This window comes from Ciconia boyciana, chromosome 10 (genome assembly GCF_034638445.1).
Source record: "Ciconia boyciana chromosome 10, ASM3463844v1, whole genome shotgun sequence".
Taxonomy (NCBI): domain Eukaryota; kingdom Metazoa; phylum Chordata; class Aves; order Ciconiiformes; family Ciconiidae; genus Ciconia; species Ciconia boyciana.
In genome coordinates this window covers 30,600,117-30,618,491 of record NC_132943.1, presented here as the reverse complement: position 1 = coordinate 30,618,491, position 18,375 = coordinate 30,600,117, and the positions used below count along the sequence as shown (strand labels likewise).

Genomic DNA, 18,375 nt, shown 5'->3' with positions numbered 1-18,375 from the left:
GTTCTTACTGAGGAGCTGCAGACACTCTCCGCCTGCCTCCGGCAGTAACTCCAGCACCTCACTGGCAGCCTTGTTGTCATCCTCGCCTCCCAGGAAGCCGCCATGTCCTTAGCTCCTCAGTAAACAGGAGTTTGTCAGCCCTGCCATCCCCTGCCTACCTCGAGCCACTGTTTTGGAGCAAGGGAAGGGCCATTACTGCAGACAGCTGTTTGCAAATTACCTGCAGGACTCTGTTCCTGTGAGCGCATGTGTGGTCGCACACAGCCCAGCCTAATGCTTGTGCTGCTGTGTCGCTCCCATGCTCTCTGTGTCCGATTTGGTCAACTTAGCCCATCCTCAAGGCAGTCACTGCCTTCCTTGGGGTTGAACAGTGCAAATGCAGCACAATTTCAGGCTGGGTGGCATGGGAATGACAGTGTCTGACAGCACGGGGACCATGTGGCTACTCAAATAGGTTTTAATATCACAGAGCAGAAGCCAAAGTGGTTGTGGCAACTAAAAAAAAAAATAGCTTGACCACAAAGGCCGCCCGAGACTTTTCTGATCCTATGACAAACAAGCCCGTGTTCAGCCAGTTAAATGCTCTCTCCCCAGCTAGTCAATGGGGGTGGTGGTGTTAGTAAGTGCACTACAGTCACTTTGGCAGCACCCTATAATTCACTGTGTATTGTCAAACAACTTATCTGGTGCAAGTGTAGTTTTCCCAGATAACGTTACGGAAAGTCAGTCCTACGTAATGCTACTGCACTATTGTGCTGTGGGAAATACCAGGGCAGGACGGGGCAGCGGCCCACCCGGTGCTGCGCTCTGAACACACCAGCTCACCCTGCCCCACGCACGCCTGCCAACCCCCTGTGCAAGCTCTTAACTCAATTGCTCTTCTGTTCTCTTCTGCTTGCTCAGGTTATGCTTGATGCCTATACTCTTACCCAGAAGCGATGGTCTTGACATTTATTCCATCCCTGAAGTGTCTGTCCTCCTAACTGCCAAACCCACGCTGAAGTAGTTCTCATAAAATTCCCTTAGAAACAAAATACACAGTCCCCATACACAAACAGAAAGGGCTGCTGAAGCCGAAGGGCATCACGTAGCCTGCAAAGACATCCATGACTTCCTGCCCCTGCTGACCACTAGCACACCATGCTCGTGTTATGCTTGTTGGTGCTCACATTATTCTTGCTGGGCCATAACATAGCTCTTGTCTCTGCAAACAGTATTTGCTGCCAGATGAGGAGTGCTGCCCTGGAAGTGAATGCAGGCAGAGGTCACCTCAACATAGATTAAATATTATTCAGCTGTTGGGTTAAGAGAAACAAAGTACATTGATCCTGTAGCTGGTTGCTCTTCCCTGGGAGCAGAGGTAGGTAACAATCTCTGTCATTCCAGTATTCTAACTATGATTTTAATTTTTCTTTTGCCTTTTTGAGAAAAGTGCTGCCAACATATAAAGAATAGTGAAAGTTACAGGGTATCCCCCTCCCCAGTTTATCTTCCAGCAGAACCACCTAAATGTAATTCCTTCTGAAACACTAATCACCGCTCATTCCTTCAAAAGGGAGCTGTATGGTTTACTTTTCATTGTCTACCTAAGAAATGCACTAGCTGTGTTTTCCAGAATCTAACTAACTCTTTTAGGGGGACGAGAATGTTAAATGTGAAATGGAATTGCCTTTTTTCCTCTCTTAAGCAGCTGAGTTGTAGGTGAGCCCTGTTTAGCGTCTGCTGAACAGACCAAAATCCTATTGACGCTGTGCTCTGGGCTATGCTACAGTAGAACTAAAGCCAGTTACTGTTCAAGGCAAAATCAAGTTTGGAGCAGCAGTCTCCTGCAGGATAGATATATTGCAGAAGCAGCCGTCAGCTCGAGTTGTTATTCACCTGCCATCCAGATCAGCAGCAAGAGCCTCCATCTCATTTGGCAAAAAAAGGTAAGTGACTGCCCCACGTTTCTGCTGAGCACCTCACAGCTGAACAGCTGCCTTTGCAGAAGCCGTGGGCCAGCCCGCAGCAAAGCGCATCCCAACCTATCCCATAACGTTGAAGGCACCTGGCAGTGCTAAGGAAGAAAAGCTCCTTAGCAATTAGGTCACAAGTCAATCCAGGAGTTGGTCACTTGTAGCTTCCAATTAAGTGCTCCTCAAGGGAGGACTTAAAAAACAGCAAATCACCGCCAGAGAGACTGGCCCTACTTAAAGGCCATTTAAGTGCAAAGAAACTGTCAGTGAGTAGTTATTTGAGCAGCCTGAGTCAAATTCTAAATCCAAACAACACATGGGAATAGCCAGGCAGCTGCGCAAGACTGTACCTACCACGCCTTCGGCTGAAGCAGCTGCCAGGGCCCTGCCCCACGCTGCCGACCGAGCGGCTCACAGTTGCCGAATTACCTCTGCTGCTGGCTCCCCAGACATTCACAACTCACTGCGGTAAAATGAAGGCCAGGGGCTGGTACGGGGCTTAACGCACACCACTGGGTTTTTGTGGGTTGGTTTTTTTTTTTCCTCTTTCTTTTTTCATACTTGAGAGAAGCTGCACAGCACCAAATACTTGTGAGGGGGAATGAAATCAGACAGCTGTAGAGAACACACAATTCACCTTTAACTTTAATTAAAATAGAGTTTATTAGCTTTTCTTTTAATACAAACATGAGAAAGGAAAACCACCTGAAGATGTAGCGTTATATTCAAAATTGAATTGTGATCAATACCTGAAGTGCCAAGTTCCATGGATCTGGGAGCCAGGGGCTGGCATATTTGCATACCGCAAAAGACTGTATGCATCATTTTAACAGTTGAGTGCAGCCAAACTGATGATTACACTCAGACAGCCCCACTCTCAGAGGCGTATGGACTCGCTATTCAGTGTAAGTTTCTGGGCCTTGGCTGGAAGAGGAAGTGCACAAAACCCATGCCATTCGGAGGGAGATCTGCTCCTAGGACAAACCGCCTAGAATCTATTTGGATCCAAGAAGGGAAGATACTACAAAGACTTGTAACAGGAAGAGTCTAATAATACTTATCCTGTTTAGAGTTCAGTTTCAGAGCCTGAAAGTAAGCTCCATTCCAAAGTCTCAGAAAGAGCAAAACCCAAGCCTCTAGAGCAGTTGCACAAGATAAAATTCACTTTGCAAGAAAAAAAATTAAAAAATGGGTTTTCTAGAAAGCTTTTTGATAATTCTCAATTGAACACAATATTTTTGAATCTACCTTGTTAGGTAGTCCAGGATTCTCAAACTCATTACTGTCTCATTACGAATGTAAATCCCTCCCAGGGAACAAAAACCCAAGGAGAGCCAGATGGATGCACAATATCAGCTTTAGGAACTCCACTGTATATAGCACAAGAGATCTGCAGTAGAACTCAGAGAAGCAGTGCTGCACACACGCCATTCACCACTGGATTGCTACACTGTTTGGGATGGTGATGATGTTTCCAGACCAAATTTCTCATTCAATGCCTCAGAAAAATATACAGATTACGTCTCTTCCAGAGCAATATAAGTATTAGAAAATGAGAGAAGCACCATAATTCACAAGAAATGCAGCATGGACCCTATACATTTTAACAATACATAAAACCATATCTCTGCCCCCAGTCAAAACATTCAAAGTCTTTTGACAATCTCTACTGGAGTGAAGTTGTGGGTGCAGAGTTGGAATTCCTTCCTGCTGGGCAGCTTCTTGGTTATGAACAGATCACCACTAATAGCAGCTTTTAGTAGCCAAACCAGGGAAAAGCTGTCGACACGTGTCTATGCTACTGTTTTCAGCTCCAGAGTGGCTTTATACTTTATGAGTCCCATGTTTTGTTTTGTTAACACTGCATCGACCTGAAATACAAATGCAGCAAGACTCTGGATGACAGGGGAGAGGAGGGAAGAACATTGTAACTATAGTCATGTGGTTAGTGTTTAAATTCTAAAATTTAAAACTACTTATTATTAAAAACCTCGTTCACAGCTATAGGCCTACATAGTAAGCAAACATCTGTGGGGGAGAGAAGGAGAGAAGTTTGTTTTTGCACCTCTGGATACATTAGAAGGAGGAGAGAGTTGATCTGACAAAGGTCTTGTCTTTTGCACCAAGTATGCTCCTCAAGCTCTGGGCTCCCTTGGCTAGTTTACCCTCCTCTCCTCCTCTTGCTGGAAGACACCATCACCGCTGGCTTGTGTGCATGGAGTGGTGGTATTCCTCCGATTCATATGGATGCTGGTTCATGGTGCTGCACCTTTCTCTCTCCTCAGGAGAGGATGGCATTAGAACGGCGGATACCAACTAAGTTATCAGCACTGAAAGATCGTCTCATAGCAGCTTTTGACAAGTCTTTGTATTTGTCTTCACACAGCCGGGAGATAGCCTGGATACCACGTTCAGATACAAAATGAGAAGTACACATTAGAAAAGTTTGAACATTTCAAGGAAGCTTTTAAAAGTGTAATACCAACAGAGCAGGCACTCCGTAGCAATGATGCTACTAGCTTTTTTACCTCGAATGAGGGTAAATAAGAACTACTTTGGAGGGAAAATATTAAAGGGGTCTGTCTCCAGGCTAACAAGAACCCTATCCATCAGAAAGTAAGATGTAAAGAAGGTGAGTGGTTTCCATATCCAAGTATCTTAATTCTTTTAGGAGTCTAGCTATCTAATGGAAAACTTGGATCCATTTCAGACTTACGAGTTTGTAGAAGTTATGTTCAAAATTGCTCCTAGTAGCTAGGTCTGGCGCATGCAGCAGCACAAAAAATTTATTTTAACAATACAAAAGCGCACACAGCCATTTCTAGGAGACAAAAGGTTCAAACTGCAAAGGTTTCTGCACTCCCACGGGCACCTTGCCCTTGGCCACTCAGTGCAAGTGAGCCGAGGAAGTGAAGTTCTACTAGGACGTCCATTTTGCCTTTACTTTCTCTACACCCTTGCCCCCAACATGCTCTTCCCAGGATCACTCACATGATCAGGTTCCTGAAGAGGTCCGAGAAGGGAGGGCAGAGCACTGCTCGATGGCATAGCAGTAGCCATGGCACTTTAATACAGCTATTAAATATCAGCACATGTGGAAAACTTAGTATTTAACTGCTTTTTCACCCATTTATTGGCTTGCCTCTGCTCTGCTTATCTAGCTAGTCAAGCAGCCTTTATTGTGGTGCAGCTATTCTAGTAACAAGCCTAATTATTTAAATGCTAGTAACACGTGATTGTCCAGAAAACTCTGTGTGTCCTCCCCTGCAAGGCCTAGTTCTGACTGGAGCCTTCAGGCACATCAATGCAAATAAATAAGGATACCTGTAATAAAAGGCTGAACTGAATTTCAGTCCTGAACATTTACTTCCATTAATAATTTACCACCTATCACCAGATGAACCTTCAGAGTCCTGCAATCAGCTACAAGCCTACACCTTCCCTTTAAGGCAGCACCCATTCAGCACAGCCCGGTGTTCTGGAAGTTCAAAAGGTGAAAAGCACTCTGAGCATGAATAAACTTCTAAGTGTATTTTAAAATAATTATTTACATTTATTTCTGCCGACCTTCTGGAGGCATGCATTTGGCTCAAGAGTGGCATTCTTTGAGACACTGGCTGCATGAGCTCCCGGTGCAAGACCAGACAGACTCTCCATCCTGTTTTAATGCTAGCACATCAATCATAAAGCAACCTGTGTTGACATATTTAGCCCCAGTCACCCATATGGTGTAAATCAGTTTTCAGTCCCTGGAATACTAATTCACTGCTTCATACAGGCTCCCATCAGCTGCTCACGTGCTTCTAACCAAAAGGTAGAATTAAAAATTTTAGCAAATGGTTTAACTATTTATCACGTTTTAGAATTAAAAAGCAAAATGTCCTATATACATGCATTAGTAAATGCATTATGGCAAATCACATACTGTACTGAAAATTACTCTGGTTTTAAATACCAAGCCCCCAAAAGCTAGCAAAGAAGAAACAAAACAGGCTCACAATCTGTAAATCATCCACTTATGCCTGGGCACTGAGCAGTTCAGTAAACAATTTCCTGTGGAATATGAACTGCCCTACAACCACATTTACAATTAGTGACAGTGTTAGCTTAAAGTGCAAGTAACAAGGGTGAGACAAAGCAGAAGAGTTGCATTGCTTAACTTTAAATAGAGGAATTCATAGGCATATCATACCTATCATTCCAAAGGACCAGGAGGGATCACACTTATTCCCAAAGTTCAGCCACTTCTGGGATGAAATTAAAAAAACCTGGCACTTGGCAGAATTATTGGGGGTGGACAATAGAACAATATAAGCCAAGAATACCGTAGCACACCCCTCTTTGAAAGGGGCTATGGTATCAGTGTACACAGGGCCTGTGGTAATGCCTTTGTTGAAAGGTCAACAAAACAACACGCAGAGTCATCAATTAAACCTGGACAGATGAAAGGTTGCATTGATCCAACAAGAAATTTTGCCTGGGAACCCAGGTAATTTAGATATTTTCAAAATGTCTTACATATCTCCAACAACTAGGAAGAAAGACTGACTCTGCAAAAGTTCAAGTTTTTTAAAATGAGCCTTCACACCAAAGGCGGCTGTGGGGACTCACAGAAGGGCAGCCTTTCCCATCGAGCAGAAAGGGCCAGTAATCTGTATTTACACTCCTCTGGACATTCTGGAGGACTCCTAAGAAGCATCTATTCCAAAAGTTTATCTGAAAGCAACGTTTCTTTGGAAAGGTGAGGTTCTAAAAGTTGTGAAAAGGAACATATTATTTCTGCAGCTGTCCCCAGACAAATGGTTTATTAAACCATGAGAGCAGTTAAGAGTGCTCCCTCTAAATCTAAAAGCAGCTGTGCAGTGGGATGCAGTGGGAAACCTTCAGCTGGTAGTATTTAGAAAGGTCTGAGTGTGACTGTCTCTAGGTGCTTGGAATACAGACTGTGACCAGGGAAGGACAGACAATCCATTACATATGACACTAATCCTTTCAATCTTAAGTAGCCTAGCTGAGCTACGGTTCCCAAAATAACATCCATTTTATTTTGCAATCTGCTAGACTTCCGTAATCTCTGTCCCTTCCTTTCCTCAGAACACTAGCTTAGCCTAGGCATGGTTTTAGAAGTGCTAACTGTAGTTATAAAGGGGTTAAATTAGCCTGTAATACACTAATCTAAAAGCTTTTTAGTTTTTCTAACTGCCACTTAACATGATTAGCAACAGATGCTCTTACTATACATACAGACAGAGTCCCCTGCTCAGCCAATCTCAGACCATTACCTCCAGTTTCTGTGCTCTCTCTTTACTGAGAGGCTCCAGCAGAAAGCTCAGGTTATTGTCATCTGCTAGGGAGCGAAGATCGAAGTAGTATTTGGCGTAAACACTGGCAGGAACATTGATATTAAACTGCAGTAGCTCCAAGAAGTGTCTTTCCATCTCATTCCTAGGAGGTGTAAGGGACAGAAGACAAAGGAAAAAAAGATTGTTTTAGCTGGCTGAAAACACTGAAGAGACCTCAAGCTTGTTTTTAAAACCAGCAACTTTGAAATAGTCATCGAGAGCTCTGCATTATTAGTTTCGAGAGACAGGTCATTCACTAGTGCTCAAAACAAGGTGCAGCTTTTGAGTCCTGGCACCTCCGGCTTGGAGAGAAAGGTAGTGCCCTGTCGTGCACTCGCTCGGCTGACCAGGGAGGTTCATTCTTCGGAGTTCCATTAGTGCAGCTGTACAATTCATGCGCCATTCTCACTCTCGTATGGCCCCACACTATAGTGATCAGATGAAAGGAATGATGTATGCTGTTTATTAGCTCTGAAGAACTTGCAGACATTTTCACCAGGCTGATAACAGGAAGGGTGTTTATTGAAGTAGAGGCGGACTAACAAAAGGAGTAGGCAGATCACCACGGCAACAAATGGATCTATGAAGAGCTGCTGCTATTATCTCACAGAAAAAAGCCTCTTGAAGCAACATGGATTCATCTCCAATAAATAAATAAATAAGCAGCATTAGGTGGGAGAAGGAATTTTCTCCTCAATAGCATTAGGCAGGATAACAAAGTACTATGTCAAAGGGCACTGTCCAGTTTTTACTCACTCGTCTATTTTCACTGGGCAAAATATTTGGAGGAAAGTGGGGAGAGAGCCATGACACGAAAAAGGCTGCTTCAGCTACTGTACTGTGGTCAGCTAAATCGGAGATGTTCTACAGAGGAAAACCAATGTTTTACAAATTAACCTAAAAGAAACTGGTGGTACCCAAACCAAGCAGTTCAGTTCAACACTAACGCGCAGTGGCTGTTCCTACTGGTAGCAGACCCGTCTCTACAGAATATAGCAGCTGTATAGGCCAACTGTGAATACACCAGAAGATCGAGTTGCACAAATTCAGTGCCAAAGCTGTTCTTGCTTTTTGGGGAGCTTTTTAAATGGATGTTTTACCTATCAGAGTGGGGGAAGTAAATCAAGGAATCATCCAGGTTGTGTCCTGTATGGGATGGCGGGTCTCAATATGAATAGCAGCTTTGTGCCTGTTTCTAGCATGGTGGACTTGAGTACCATTGAACCTAGTGCCAAAATTAATTTCCTGTTCATATGGTCATAAGCCTATAGAAATGTAAATCAGATAATGTTTTGATGATCAGCTGATCAGAGCTTGATTTACCCTGTGAATAAATGCTCTTCACTGCCCCTTTTGTACTCACTACACTAATACATTTTAATTGTGTAAAAATACAATTCTTCATTGGATTAACAAGTCTATTAACAGTGGTTTAAAACCTGGGAAAGGATAATGCCTCTGTGTTTTCTGTGCCTTATTTACAAATATATGTAGCCAAAAGAATGAACAGCATGTGTGCCCTTACAAGCAATCATAGCAAGATTAGCAGCTGCACAGTTAATTTTTCAGTGATTATGGATTCACTCTCATCAAAGCAAGCAAGTTTTGACAAAGGATGACTTCTAAATATCAATTTAATTTCCTTTGATTTTTTTCGCTATTAGAAATAAGTAAAACAAAACACCCCACCGCACCACCCCCCCCCCCAAAAAAAAAAAAAAGAAAACGCCCTTTCAGTAAGAAAACCACCTTTGCTTTGGTCAAAGGAGAAAGGGCTTGTGATAGAACAAGATGAACACTTTACCTACATTGAGTAGGAAGAGGCTAAGGCAAATGAACTCACCTGCCAATTGTGAGGCCTGGATCACGTATCCTTTAACTAACTTTAACCCACTAGCAGTTTCCGTAAGAGCTGCACAGCTCGCACTGCTAACAGAGTTGTGAGGTGGGGCTGCCAAACAAGTGTCTTTAAGCAGTAAGGAGAGTGTGTTTGGTGGGGACGAGGTGTACCTACGCTGCCTTCAGAAGAGGTGCCTGGCTTGTACACACATGCGCACACACACAGATTTGCAAATCTGGTGAACTAAACCAGATATAAACCCTTTTGCCGGTTCTAGAGTGGTGCGACTCCCATGCTTGGCTTGCAGCAGCTCAACAAGAGTATGCATCAGGTTAGTGAGATCATTCTAGGTACGTAGAGCCAAGAGGAAATTTCACAGAAAGTTCACAAACAAAACTTGCCATCAGTCCTTGTAGACAGGCCCCTACTGCACAGGAACAGCCCACCCAGGGAGCAATACCTGGTAGAGTCCTGGCAAGCAATCTTTAGCTGGGGAACTACTAGGGATTTGGATGGGTTTTTTGGCAGCATCACCAGCCATCTCCAACATTAGGATGCAACCGTACCTGAAATCCTTTGCCAATTGTTTTCTCTCAGTAACGCTTGTATTCAGAATACCTAATACTCACCATCAAGTGACTAGTTTAAAAAACACTGGAATGACTAAAGCTGACAATTAACTATAGTACCAACTATTAATTGAAAGTAGACTTATAAACTTAAAACTCAGTTTTGCTGAGTATTTTAAGCAGTTTTCCAAGGTCCTGATTGCGGTGATGTTATCCAACCCAGGAGCAGCAAAGTCTGCCAAGTTGCAGCAGTGCAGGGCCTGGGATGGACACCCCTGGGTCACTGTCAGAAAGGGGTTGTACAGTTTCTGCCCCTACCTGAATTCAAAGGTCTAAGTCATTTCAAATGAGACGGGATTACAAGAATCCCGTCTTCAAATTGGGGGAAAAATAAGCCTAAATTCAGTCTATTTTCCCTACCTCCATCACTGCTTTGAAAATGTAAGTACTGACAATTTCAGGAGACCCAGCACTGGCAATAGAGAATAAACATCCTGCTTGTTACAGATATTTTCAGTGCTATCAATTTGATTTGTCCCAAATAGGGCCAGAGGAAGAGACATCAAAAAGAGCAAGATGTATACTCCAGCACTCCTAGCATCGCTGACCCCACTTCAGCCATCTCAGAGTTATTTGCAGCAATGCTTCAAGTATGTTCCTCAGATAGATGAGCACTCTGAGCCAGATTGAGTGAAGATGTACATTGTATAAAATCACTAATTATACTTTCCTAAAAGCATGGCTGGCACAGCCCTGCATTTGGAGGCAAAGAACTCCCAGGCAAGGTTTATGTATAAAACAAGGTACTGTATTTGCTGTTTGCGATGTGAAATAACTTGAATAACAAAAACTGTTTTGGTGCAGATAACCCTCATTTTTAGAAATGCCGCCCCCCACCTAAAAGGGGGAAAAACTAGATATTCCTCCTCCTAGAGAGTCCCAGATAAATAATTACTTACTGCATTTAAACATTAGCTTTAGGCTGAATCAAGGGAAGAGAGCTTGGGGCAAGAACAGACTCTCTCACGTAGGCAGCCTCCCAGCGCTGTGTGCAAACCTCTACCACCTCAGTCTGCTCCTGTACTAGAACTGACTGTTACTACATAGACCTGGACACATGCTCAACTACAGCACAGCAGTATGATACAACTCAAACACACATAAAACATGTCATTAAGTTTATTAAGGCCAGGAAGCCTGATATTAAGCTAGCCTTCTAGCATTTCTACCACTGTGATAATAAGGGAAATAGAGGAACAAGCTGGCAAATAGAATTAAAACAATAACGTTGACATCTCAAAGCTCTCAGAGATAGAACTTCGTGAGAAAGAATTTAACAGAAAATCTAACGGGCCAAATCTACCCCACATAAACACCCCTCCAGCCTGTAGTATGAGCCTGGAGCCACAAGGATGAACATTCTCTGAAACTGCAGAAATTGTAGGGCTTAAAGCTGAGTGCACCAAGAAAAGAGAGCAGATTCAAAATTTCTTAAAAACTGAAATCTACATCTGAGACAAGAACATATACGAGAAATAGCCTTACACAAAACAAGCAGTAATAAGACTGAGGATTTTGTTCTCAGCACTGTAGGCAAGTCTAAGAACTCCCCCAAGGAGGATGAGCTGTAGCAGTAGCTGGGTGTAACACATGCAACCACAGATACCAACACAAATGACACCTGTCTGCCGGCAGCAGCAGCTAGGAATTCAGACCTTGAGATATTTAGGCCTTAGCTGGATACAAGAGCAGACACAAGTTATGGCTTACCTTGCAATTTTTCAAATTCTAAAACAGAAAAGGCAGGGAACAAATTTAGTTTGCCTTTTTTTTTTCCCCTTTCCCGAAAGACTTTTGATAAGACTATAAATTGGGCACTTTAGGGTTACACCAATGCAAAAAATTAGTGGAAACAAGCAGCCAGTCCCATGATTCATCACTGGGAGAAAGAAGGTAAAGAAAACTAACTTTGAAGTTACTCACCCAAGTCATTAGAAATATTAATAGATATTTATCTCAAAGTAGGGTTATCCAAAGTCTCCTAGGTTAAAAAAGGGAATGAGGCCAGACACCAGAGATACATCATGTACATATATCATAGCATCAGAGGCAGACATTTTTTCAGTATGATCACAAAAATTGCCATTGCAAAAAAAACCCCAAAAAACAAAAAAAAAACCCAAAACCCACAACCCCCCCCAAAAAACCACCACCACTGCAAGCCAAACCTTGCAACTTACATGTCCTCAACAGTAATGTCCTTCAATATTTGGCAATAATCCACATTCCACACAGCCTGATCATCCCAGACTTTAGAAGCCAGCAGAATAGCTCCTAGGACTATCCTCTTCCAGTTACTAGGGCATATGTCAATCTCTGCATAGGTTAAAAGCCTTTCCAAATAAACCTATAAAAAGAAAAAAAAAACCAAACAGTTTTATGTGTGTAATTAGGACCTGGAGCTGAGTTTGGAGCAGCAAACATCCCAGTCCAATACAACTATTTGATCCCATTACCATTAAGTGTGTCAATATAAGTGTTAGTGATTACTAATTACACTTTAGAATCCCAACTTTCAGGAGTTACAGGTTCCATTTTTTAGTGCAGCACAAGAACTGGACCACCAAGGTATACAATAAAGATACTGAAGAATCAGTTCTGAGCAATGAGCACTGCTGTTTCAGTGAGATGCTGCTAGAGTTCTTTCCATCAGAGAGTCACACAGTCACTGACAGGTTCTCATTAAGGCCTATCTGGGACAGTAAATCACTCAACATCACACTAGCCTTTCATCATGGTTAAGGTTCAGCACTTGTAGCTTAACAGGAAGTGCTAAAACCTGCATTGTGATCTGTAGTCATGGGACGAAGATGCATTAATTGCTATCTTTCCACAATGAAAGGCGTTATAGTGCTATTTCTACTTCACCCTGTAAAGAACAGACTTCAATCCTTCACCTACAACATCATCATCCTTTGCTTTCACCTACATCACCAACTGCTTAGATAGTGAAAGATACCCAAGTCCAAAGATATGTCTTGGTCTTTCACTCATTCCTCCCACGTAATCTCAAATCAGCCCAAAGATGTTGAATCAGTCCCTTCCTTAAAAGTTTTCTGCTATTTCACACTCCTATAATGATCCACGGACTAAATAATTTGCACTTTCAAATTTGAATATAGATTGTTTTTAATGTTCTATTCCCTAAACTAAGTCCAAGTCCTAATGAAACCTCAGATAAACTAGTGGGTGCAGGAAGCTGTTGTACAGGTCTAAGGGCAGGATCAATCTTTATTACTAGGGTCTCCCCACACGTTCTTCCCATCCTTTGCTTGTAGCCTTCAAGTGGACTAAAGGTGTTCCTATAATAACAGAGCCATCTAGTGGTAAAATCCACTTCAAAAACTAACTATTTCTATTTTTATAAATACTGCAGTTGGCTAGATTGCCCAGGGTTAGCTATCATCTTGTTCTGTCAAAATTGCTTGCATGTCTTTGGAAAACCAAAAACCTCAAACTACTTTCAGAGTTTCAATAGCTCTAACTATCTGGCCTTTTAATTACTTATTTCCTTATTAAAGAGAGTCCTTCAAGATGACTTTGCTTAACTGCCACATTGTCTTTTGGTGACAGTTCTCTTCTGTTCTCCTTTCAGACTGTTTTTCAGAAAGAAGCCACAATGAAGACTGAAGTCTAGTATGCAACAAAGTGCTGTTTAAGAGATTGTCTAATGCAGCAATTATATAGGTTGTATTTTTTCTTTCCCTTCATATACATATATGTATATGCATGCATATATATGTGTGTGTATAAATAATCGGTATCATCATCAATTTTTTATATCAGTCTTGCTTTCTGAAATCAAACAACAAACTGTAATGAGATTATTTTCTTACTACTGTTCTTAAGTTCCAAGTACCTCCAAAAAAGTTGTAGCCTCTTTGTTTAATAAAAAAAAAAGTTTGATAGAAAGGTGGCAATGATTGAAGGACATAATAATGAGAAAGTTCATATCCTGGAGTTCCTACAGTATTGATCCTCAACCCCTTAGGGGGTGTTACTTGCACTGTTCTGGTTAATATGAATTCAAAACTCCCACTTTCCCCTCCACACAACTGAAATAAAATATGTCTTTGTGTCTGATCTTATTATACCCCACTGTTTACGGTGTCCCACTGTTCTGCCTTTCTCAAGCTTCTTCAGCAAGTTATATATTATGAAACAAATAATGTTTGATTGGACAAGTAATTAAGCATCACATATTCATATACAGACTACTTAGAAATCTTCTCTAATGAACTCACGTGTACAGTGTCTTCATTATTAACAAGGTTTCACGAGATACTGTAACTATTTAAATGTCAGTTCAGCCCAGTTCACTCATTTGGGGGGGGGGTGGGGGGGTCGGGGGGGAAGTCTTCCAAAACCTCAAGTTTCAGTAATCAGGCATCTCTTACCAGTGTCACTATTGCACATTCAGCTGTCAGCTGTGCAGCACTGAACAGTGTCCGAACAAACCGGTAGATGTGCTTGTGATCAGGGTCATGCTTGTAGTAGTCATCTGGAACTTCTTCCCGCTGAAAGAAAGTTCTCTGAATTACTGAAAATCTGTCTGTCTTAATACTGACTTTAAAGAACAGCCACACATGGTTGTTTCTTCTCACCAAGTAGAAGTGTATACAACCCTTCCCTGTCACAGAGACAGAACAAAAGCATGTACTGAAAGCAGCAAGCAGCCTTGCAATATTATGAATATTCCAAACAAAACACAATAGCTTTAGCTGGTATCTTTGTTTTGAACACTTTTTTTGATCTGTAAGGCTAACAGGAAAGAGCATGAACTACCATCATTATTACAAGTGCTAACTGTTGTCCATGGAACATTTTACAGACTAAAAGAGATTTTTTTAAAAAAAAAAAAGTTTCTCCCTGCAAGAAAATCACAGATATATATACACCAGGGAAGCACTGGCTCTTCAAAAGGAAAAATTAAAGGGACTTCACAAGATTCCCCTTCCAGCTGAGGAAGAGCTGAAGAACACATGTCAATAGTTCTGTCACAGGTACAACTGGAAGGTAACTTATGCTGTCTTCACAGGACTCGTTCTTGAGAGATTCCAGAAAGACAACAAAGCTAACGAACAGCTAGATTTAACTTTGACATGATGCTAAACTGTTTCTAAATACAAGGGAGGAGAAAAGCTTAGAAATAAACAGGCTGTAAAAGCAATCCTAAAATGAGTGTTTGAGAATCCTGACCCTGTCCCCCCAGACATTCTGATATTCAGCACTCTTCCTGGAGGGATGACACTTCAAGAGCTCCAGCTTTACACACTGGTTCTGCAAGACTGATACTGAATAGATTTCTATCTACAGTCCAAGTTAGACCTATAGTACAGTAAAGATACCAGATGAGAACAGCATAGCTGCTTGACATTAAACAAGCAGTCATAAGGTAAGCAAAGCAGCAAGCATTTTCATGTGCTTTTGTAGTTTAAAATAGCCAGGTAACAGTGTCAAGTAAAATGAAGAGGTAAGTTAACTTTGTGTTCTCCACACAGCCTTCTAATACACCACTAACCAACGGAGGTTCCCTCTTCAAGGCGGGCATGCAACATTAGGAATAACATGAGCAGGATCACCCTTGCTAATTCCTGCACTATGAGCGGTACAAAAGCACATCTGGAAGTACATTTTTGCTGACTGGAACTGAGGAGGAAAGGACTGAGACTGGTATTTGTGACTAAGCCCTGTGATGCTGGTAACTTTAAGTTTGTTAATTACTTCTGCTATTAGGGTCAACAGAGCCTGGATTTGGACTCCTTGTGACTGAATCTTAAGAGGACAAGGTGTTCAGAGATTTATTCCAGATAATTAACGTTTTTAAAGGAACTGTAGGTACCCAGCCAAAACCCCATTGCTATAGAAACTAACAAGCCATTTGTATCTTTCCCCTCAGAAGTATGACATGCTGCCATGACTATATTTCTGTCTGTATACTGCAGTAAGATAGAAGAGACCTTTAAGTGTTCCTGAAAGGACACAATAATTTTCCTCTATTCATACTCATTAAATAGGAGTGGGTATATGAAGGGATCAAAAGATGTCAGGTTGCTAAATACAGAGAAGAAATTGTCTGAATAAGTGGAGTTCCTCTTACATAAATAATTTTCCATGTGAAGCAACAGATTCAGGCAGTTAAAACTGTTTTGGACCAGACTTTTCTCTTGAAGTGCCACAGTCCATACAAGAAATCCTCTATATACCTCTTCTCCTGAAGTTCATTATTGTTATTGAGTAAAAGGAGTTGTATTTATTCAAGTGTACAATTCCTAGCACAATGGGTCATGTTTAGGGATGAAACCCTAACAAACTTAAAATATTTAATTGTTTATTAAAAACTGTTTATTAACAAGCCAAATCTATGAGACAGATTAAGCTGCATTCACTCAGGTAAGTGCCAGAGCAAACTGAATTTTTAAGGCCACTAGAGCTTTGCTAAATTAATTTCAAATGAAAACAAAGGAAGTGGTTCTGTAGGACAGTCATTAAGCTAGTAGTGCTCAAACTGGACATAAAAAACACACGCTCCACTCTTGAGCTTGCCTGTACTATAAGGTTTTGCATCTTAAAGATTGTCTAAACAGGTGTACCAGGACCAGTCACATTAAAATCACATGCTGAATGCTCCTAGCTGTTACTGCAAGCAGCATTTAACATATTGGCTTTAAAATTTTGCCTTTCAGGTTTTTTAAAGACCAAACTCACTGTCTCCTACTTTGTATGATGCTTCACATATTATGTTCTCCTGTTTGCAGTCATTTAAAAGGTTAGGCACATGTTGTGGTTTAACCCAGCAGGCAGCTAAACACCACACAGCTGTTCGCTCATTCCCCCCCACAGTGGGATGGGGGAGATGAGTGGAAAAAAAAGTAAAATTTGTGGGTTGAGATAAAGACAGTTTAATAGGACAGAAAAGGAAGGGAAAATAATAATAATAATGATAAAAGAATGTACAAAACAAGTGATGCACAATGCAATTGCTCACCACCCACCGAATGATGCCCAGCCCATCCCCGAGCAGCGATCGCTGCCCCCGGCCAGCTCCCCCAGTTTCTATACTGAACATGAGGCCATATGGTATGGAATAGCCCTCTGGCCAGTTGGGGTCAGCTGTCCTGGCTGTGCCCCCTCCCAGCTTCTCGCTGGCAGGGCATGAGAAGCTGGAAAGTCCTTGACTAGTGGAAGCACTACTTAGCAACGACTAAAACACCAGTGTGTTATCAACATTATTCTCATCCTAAATCCAAAACACAGCACTACACCAGCTACTAGGGAGAAAATTAACTCTATCCCAGCCAAAACCAGGACAGTACATATCTACTAACCACGTCTTCCTAAGTAAATAGGAAAGACTTTTAATTAAAGTAGCGCTAAAGAGGGGAAGAAAGGAGTCGGACAAGAAAGTTCAGATACAAAATATGCAAGAATCAGCATGTGCTTGCTTTCTATTTATATTCAAAGCATAGAAAACCAAACATACTTTGCAATATTTAAAAAGACTGGGTTCTGTTCATGATCTAGCTGATATCAGAAGTGCAGAGGACGCTGTCTGCACTGTATTTTATATATAAAGATACAATTTAAGATCAATTTGCTTGTGACCTGGTGCTAAGACATTTTTATGACTTATACAATACAAATCAAGATGTTAAAAAATACGTATATTGATACACATTCAGAGGATCAAAAAGTTACACTTACTGTGAGAGGATGAGATTTTTCATCAAAAATATCCAATGATCTGTCAGAATCTCTACAAAGTAAAAATCTCTGTTTTAGCAACAAGAGTTAATTGGTAATGCTATGCTCCACTAAAAAAGTATTATTCATTAAAGAGGATAAAGGGACATATTTTATAGTTCAGCTTTTCCTAGAATATGGTATGAAGTTATATTGTATTTTTGCAAAGCATTTAATGATGAGATCTTACAACTGAATATTTAAGAAGCTAAACAATGAATAGCTGTCCATGTTCTCATATTATGCTTAGTACAGTTCTCCTTAAAATGTGAAACAGTCTCATTAATAGCATTTAGTTCAAAAAGGCAGCTGTAATTTTGAAGCATATGCTGTAACTATCTATAATGGCAAGGGTTATTTGTACATGGAACAGAGTGTTCCTTCACCCATCAAAACTAACCTGTACCTCTGTATTCAGGAAAAGCTAAATAAAGTTCAAAGGCTGATTTGTGGCAAGTTAAGGGTATACTCCTCACTCCCTCTGTTTTGACTTTTTATGCTTCATTCTCAATGAATCATGTGCCATTGGTTGGCTGTATTACTGACCTGTCCCTATCAGCTCAAGAGGGGGTACAAAGAGGAAGCAGATACAGCATGAAGTGTAAGATTTTTCAACTCCTTTAAGTTATACTAGCTGTTATTGAAGTGACCCAAGACCATATCCCTGGCTCAAAAAAGCACTGTTGTATTTCAGCCAAAAAAAAAAGTTAACTCACCTGTTCTTTATATGGTAGAATATTGCTAATGTTACACTAAAAAAGAGAAAGAAAAAAATAAAAGACTTAACAAAGCACATTCTGTGCACACTATTGCACTGCAAAAGCTGTTGTTCAGGGCAAAATGTTCAGAATCCATTATGTATTGGC

The 18,375-nt window shown here is 41.3% G+C and overlaps 1 protein-coding gene across 1 annotated transcript in view; it reads right to left on the bottom strand.

The window, feature by feature from the left end:
• Window positions 1-2,599: 2,599 nt before the first annotated feature.
• The window catches only part of CCNYL1 (cyclin Y like 1), a 35,741-nt gene continuing 19,965 nt past the window's right edge, over window positions 2,600-18,375 (bottom strand). Inside the window, exons 5-10 of the mRNA XM_072874051.1 lie at window positions 18,226-18,261; window positions 17,471-17,522; window positions 14,164-14,283; window positions 11,947-12,113; window positions 7,238-7,400; window positions 2,600-4,353 (exon numbers count right to left, since the gene is read on the bottom strand). Of these exons, the coding sequence (XP_072730152.1) occupies window positions 4,237-4,353; window positions 7,238-7,400; window positions 11,947-12,113; window positions 14,164-14,283; window positions 17,471-17,522; window positions 18,226-18,261 (655 nt within the window). The 3' untranslated portion in view covers window positions 2,600-4,236. The remainder of the gene's footprint in view (window positions 4,354-7,237; window positions 7,401-11,946; window positions 12,114-14,163; window positions 14,284-17,470; window positions 17,523-18,225; window positions 18,262-18,375) is intronic.